The sequence below is a fragment of the Phragmites australis genome, chromosome 1 (assembly GCF_958298935.1).
Source record: "Phragmites australis chromosome 1, lpPhrAust1.1, whole genome shotgun sequence".
In the NCBI taxonomy this organism is placed as follows: Eukaryota; Viridiplantae; Streptophyta; class Magnoliopsida; order Poales; family Poaceae; genus Phragmites; species Phragmites australis.
Genome location: NC_084921.1, coordinates 32,520,206 through 32,525,640, shown reverse-complemented (window position 1 = coordinate 32,525,640; position 5,435 = coordinate 32,520,206). Strand labels below are relative to the sequence as shown.

General features: G+C 52.3%; 1 protein-coding gene across 1 annotated transcript; it reads right to left on the bottom strand.

Moving 5' to 3' along the window:
* Nucleotides 1-2,213: 2,213 nt before the first annotated feature.
* LOC133888710 (uncharacterized) lies at nucleotides 2,214-4,347 on the bottom strand. Its single transcript, XM_062329053.1, has one exon. It carries the CDS (start codon nucleotides 4,243-4,245, stop codon nucleotides 2,428-2,430), a length of 1,818 nt encoding a protein of 605 aa, XP_062185037.1. The 5' UTR covers nucleotides 4,246-4,347; the 3' UTR covers nucleotides 2,214-2,427.
* Nucleotides 4,348-5,435: the final 1,088 nt, after the last annotated feature.

Sequence of the window (5,435 nt, the reverse complement as noted above, 5' to 3'; positions counted from 1 at the left end):
TGAACGGCACGATGGCCGACATGCACAAGTAATACCATCACTACAAATACCGCAACTACTAGTAATACTACGACGACGACGACGGATGGCATACCTAGTGGGCGTCGTAGGGCAGCGGTGGTGAAGGGGTCAGGGCGCCGGTGGACAAGGCGTCGGGGACGTGGCAACGGCGGCCAGGGCGCCTCCTCCTCCTCCTCCTTCTTCTTCCTCCTTCCTCCTTCTTCCTCCTCTTCCTCCTTCTTCCTCCTCTCCTCCTCCTCCTCTCTTTCTCCTCCTCCTCCTCCTCCTCCTTCTTCTTCCTCCTTTCTCCTTCTTCCTCCTCCTCCTTCTCTTCCTCCTTCTTCCTCCTCTCCTCCTCCTCCTCTCTTTCTCCTCCTGCTCCGGCGGCGTTGGCGCGGGCGGCGCTGGCCCGGGGGCGGCTGGCGCGGGCGCGGCCGCGGGCGGGCGCGGGCGGGCGCGGGCGCTGGCAGTCGCGGGCGCGGGCAGTCGCGGGCGCGGGGGCGGGGGCGGCTGGCGCGGGCGCGGGCGGCGGCGGGGAGGTTTTGTGTGTGTGCGGTGCGTGGGCCGGCCGGGGGTTAAATCCCCCCTTTGCCGAGTGCCCCCGATCTGGCACTCGGCAAAGAGGGGTTTTCTTTAAAAAAATTTAAAAATCTTTGCCGAGTGCCCCCGATCTGGCCCTCGGCAAAGAGGGGTTTTTTTAAAAAAATTTGAAATTCTTTGCCGAGTGCCAGACGTCCTAGCACTCGGCAAAGAGGCTCCTTTGCCGAGTGTCATTTTTTGACACTCAGCAAACCCTAATTGTTTTTTCACTTTTGACCTCCAAACTTTTTCTGCAGTCCTCATACAATACCTGGTACTCCATGTTCCAATGTGGCACATTTCTCGGAATTTTTCTATATTTCTTTAATTTATTTCAATTAATTGAATTTTCTTGGATAATTCAAATTATAACTGCTAGTCATTCGAATAATGAAAAAAAATGAATGGAAAAATGATATTCATGTTATTTAGTATAATGTGAGGCCGTATCCAGGAACAGACCACAAATTGCGAACATCTTGTTCATGAAACATGACCACGAACTTACGGGCGAGTTGTTTTTAAATTGTATAAAAAGCAAACGAAGTCCGAAAATCATGAAACTTGTCAAGATGTAATGATATCATATGTGGAGGCTGTGATAAAAATTTGAGAAGGTTTTGCGCAAGTTGTCACGTACGATGCTTGCAAACCGAAGAATCTCCGAAGAAACCTAGATAAACTTTTTCGGTTTGCAACGGTTACAAGCATCGTACGTGACAACTTGTGCAAAACCTTCTCAAATTTTTATCACAGCCTCCACATATGATATCATTACATCTTGACAAGTTTCATGATTTTCAGACTTCGTTTGCTTTTTATACAATTTAAAAACAACTCGCCCGCAAGTTCGTGGTCATGTTTCGTGAACAAGATGTTCGCAATTTGTGGTCTGTTCCTGGATACGGCCTCAAATTATACTAAATAACATGAATATCATTTTTCCATTCATTTTTTTTCATTATTCGAATGACTAGCAGTTATAATTTGAATTATCCAAGAAAATTCAATTAATTGAAATAAATTAAAGAAATATAGAAAAAGTCCGAGAAATGTGCCACATTGGAACATGGAGTACCAGGTATTGTATGAGGACTGCAGAAAAAGTTTGGAGGTCAAAAGTGAAAAAACAATTAGGGTTTGCCGAGTGTCAAAAAATGACACTCGGCAAAGGAGCCTCTTTGCCGAGTTCTTTTTCTCTGGCACTCGGCAAATAGCCTCCACGAACTTGCTCAAAATTGAAAAAATAGGGTTTGCCGAGTGTCAAAAAATGACACTCGGCAAATTGCCTCTTTGCCGAGTTCTTTATCTGTGGCACTCGGCAAAGAGCCTCTTTGCCGAGTGCCAGATGTTTGCCGAGTTCTTTCTCTCTGGCACTCGGCAAAGAGCCTCTTTGCCGAGTGCCCGATAAAAAACACACGGTAAAGTCTGGGACACTCGGCAAAGAAGCCGTCTCCGGTAGTGATATATATATACATGTACATGTATACCTATACATATACAGGTATATACATACCCTCTGCTGCAGTAGCTATAGTAGCAGGAGCTCTGAGAGCTCGGCGATTCCGTCACTGTTAGTAGATAGTGTTGATTCACAGGATGAGCAAATATGCTGTAAAACGTGACACGATGAGAATATGCATATGTGAACAAAACATGGATAAACGCTTCTTTTCAACGCATGGACAACAAACGGAATTCTTCTTGACGGTCTTTACTTTAGCCCATTATGATGTGTTTATTTTGTTTCGTTTGGAACGTAAGAATTCTTTCTCGATTTGTAAGCACGTGAATTCCTGCTCTCTAAACACACGTGAACAATGCATGGTTTACTAGGACGCCGGCTCCCTAGGCGCCATGTCCTCGTCGCTTGATCCTCTCCCCGGCTCCGCTCCCCAACATGGAACCTCGTAGACTCAGCATCCCGATCACCGCACGCGACATGGCCTCCCCATACGCCGCAACCATCTCAGCCTTCGACATCGTCGCCCCCGCCGCCCCCTCGCCCTGTGCCACCGGTGGTGCCGCCGACGCCGCCGCCGCCGCCGACACGTCCCGCTTGTCGAGGTTCACGTCCTTCTCCCGGACCGCCGGTGCTGCCGCCGCCAACGACGACGCGTCCCTCTCGTCAAGTTTCATGTCCTTCTTCCGGGACGCCGGTGCTGCCGACGCCGACGCGTTCCGCTTGCCAAGTTTCACGACCTTCTTCCGGGCCGCCGGCAGCAGCAGCGCCCCCTTGCCCTTCCCTCTGTCCTCCTCGCTCTCAACGCGCCGCCTCCTGCACTCGTCGTGCAGCAGAAGCAGCCCAAACGAGCCGTCCGGGTGGAAGTGATCGGCCTCCTCCTTGTCCGTGATCATCCCGTTCTTGTTGAGCCTGGGCTGCCTCGGCAGCGCTCGCGACCGGAACGCCCAGAGCTCCACATCCACGTTGCGCGTCCACCCCCCCTCGCCGTCAAGCTCCAGACCGTTCCGCGCCAGGAATTTTTTCCACTTGGAGATGAACCGGTAGCCGCAGTTGGAGCCGAGAAACTTGCAATTCAGAGCGTGCGCCTCGCCGCGCCGGTCAAACGCGGTCACGGTCAGCCCGACCAACTTGTCCTCCACGCGCCGCATCTCAGCGGGCGAGAAGCACCGGGTTAGGGGGCACCCCTCCACGTCGCCCTTGCACGACACCAGGAGGCGGTTCTGGTTGGGGCACACGTCGCTCTTCTTGAGGCGCTTCCGGTAGACGAACGACGGGCGCGTGGCACCGAGCGAAGCGAGCCGGCGGTGAAGCGCCTCGCCGAAGACGGCGCTGTCGCAGGATTCGCCACCGCGCGGCGTGCCGCTCCTGAAGGCGTCCGTGTTATTGCTCTGTTTCTTTCCCGTGGTGGTCGTCGTCGCTGCCGCCACTGCCTCCTCTGCGTGCGTGTTCGACGGCGCGTGGTGGAGGAGGCGCTCGTTGAACAGGGCGCCGCTTCGGATCCCGTCGTGCATGAGCTTCGTCACCTGCGGCTGCGGCGCGACGGAGCTGGTTTCTGCCGTGGCTATCCACTTCCCCTTCTTCAGGCGCATCTCCTCAACCTTGGACAAGGCGTCGCCTTCCACCGCAGGTTCGAGTGAAGCCGCTGTAGCACCTGGCGTTGCCAACGGTGGGCCGCGGTGGCGTGGCACCGGAGTCCCGCAGCCTCCGGCGTCCTCGCTCTCGACACCGGCGTAGTCGTCAATCCGTCTCTTCTTCGGAGACAAGGAGGAGTCGCCGGAGTGGCTACTGCTACCGCCACTACTATGTTTCGTCGCTCTCTTCTTTAACGGCAAGAAAGAGATCGCCACACGGTGTCCGCCGCGGTCGCCGCCGTTGTGGATTTCCCTTCCACGCTTGCCGCGCGAGGCGCGATCAGCATTTCCAGTTTCTTTCGGACCCGGCGACTCGCTGCCCATAGACGGCGCGTCGCCACGGCTGCGTGGTTCTTTCAGACACGGCGAGCCGCCCGTCATTGTGCTCACGCTTACAACCTCCATTGGAGTGGTCGCCGTTGATGGCAAGGCATCGGCGACGTTGTGGCCGGGAGCGCCGTCGAGCCGGTAGCCCGGGAAGCCTGGATTCCTTGGGGACGGCGTCATTGGAGAGATCTCGTGGTTTCTCGCCGGAACAGCGTGGAGGAGAGAATCGATTTGGATGATCATGTGTGCGTGGATGAGGGGTACGGTGGATATATACCGCGAGGCAAACTGAGAGAAGATGGATTAGGACTCGGAGTATTCGGCTACTATACGTACCGCGTGTTACAAGACTCAAACAGATATATCTGAATCGTCAAAGAAGCCGCAATTTGTAGTCATAAACGTGTACGAAAAGGAAACAAAAGAATGGGGACTCCTCGCAGAACTCCACATGCTATGTTTTTTTTTTCTTTAAAGAAAACGGCAGGTGCTCTGCCTTTCATTTATGGAGGAGAATAAAAAGAGTACAACGAGTATAAAGGTTTACAATGACAGCATGAAGCTGTCAGATAAAGCGATACAGAACGGGCAAAAACAGAGAAAGAAGATTAGATGAGAAGCACAACTTATCGTTGTAAGAGTCCTAGAGCACTAGGCGTCCTGTGTATCCTTCGTTAGAGCCAATCGCCGGATGCTGATGTCCTCCTTGCTTCTGAGTGCTATCTTATATGATCGGCCTTCAAACACACGTCTATTTCTCTCTTTCTAGATATTCCACCAAGCATAAAGTAAAGCTCCAATTTTCGTATTCCGGTCTTTTTTTTTCCTGCTATCGCTACTTTATGCAACCATCCCGAAAGGGAGTCCTCCAGCTCTACCACCACCAAAATCTCTGCAAAGACACACCAATTCCATACCAGAAGTGACCAGCTTGGCGTAGGGGTAGTGAAGGAGAAGGTGTGCCGCTGTTTCCGCTTCCTGGAGACATAAACATCAGCCGTGAGTAGCTTTCCATGCATAGCAATCCATGTGAAAAAATGAATTTTTGGCTCTACGTTCACCTTCCAAAAGAACGTGTCCGGAAAGGAAGAGAAGCGCCCAAAAATTGTATCTCATAAGCAGACTTGGCCGAATAGGATCCAAAATTTGTCCATCTCTAGATCACATAGTCCATTTTCCGGGCTGCAAAACGACCCCTTGAAGCAAGGTCCACACTTTGACAAAATCTCTCGGTTGCTGTAGCGTTTGAATACGTTTTAGATTGGAAATCCACCGTGAGTTGCTTACCTCCCGCGCCACAGAACAATTCTTCGATTTGGAGATGCTATAGAGGTCAGGCGCCAGGGAAGCCAAGGTACCAATACCCAACCAATTGTCATTCCAGAAGTTTGCTTTGATTCCGTCTCCCATCTGCATAATCGTAGAAGCCGCAA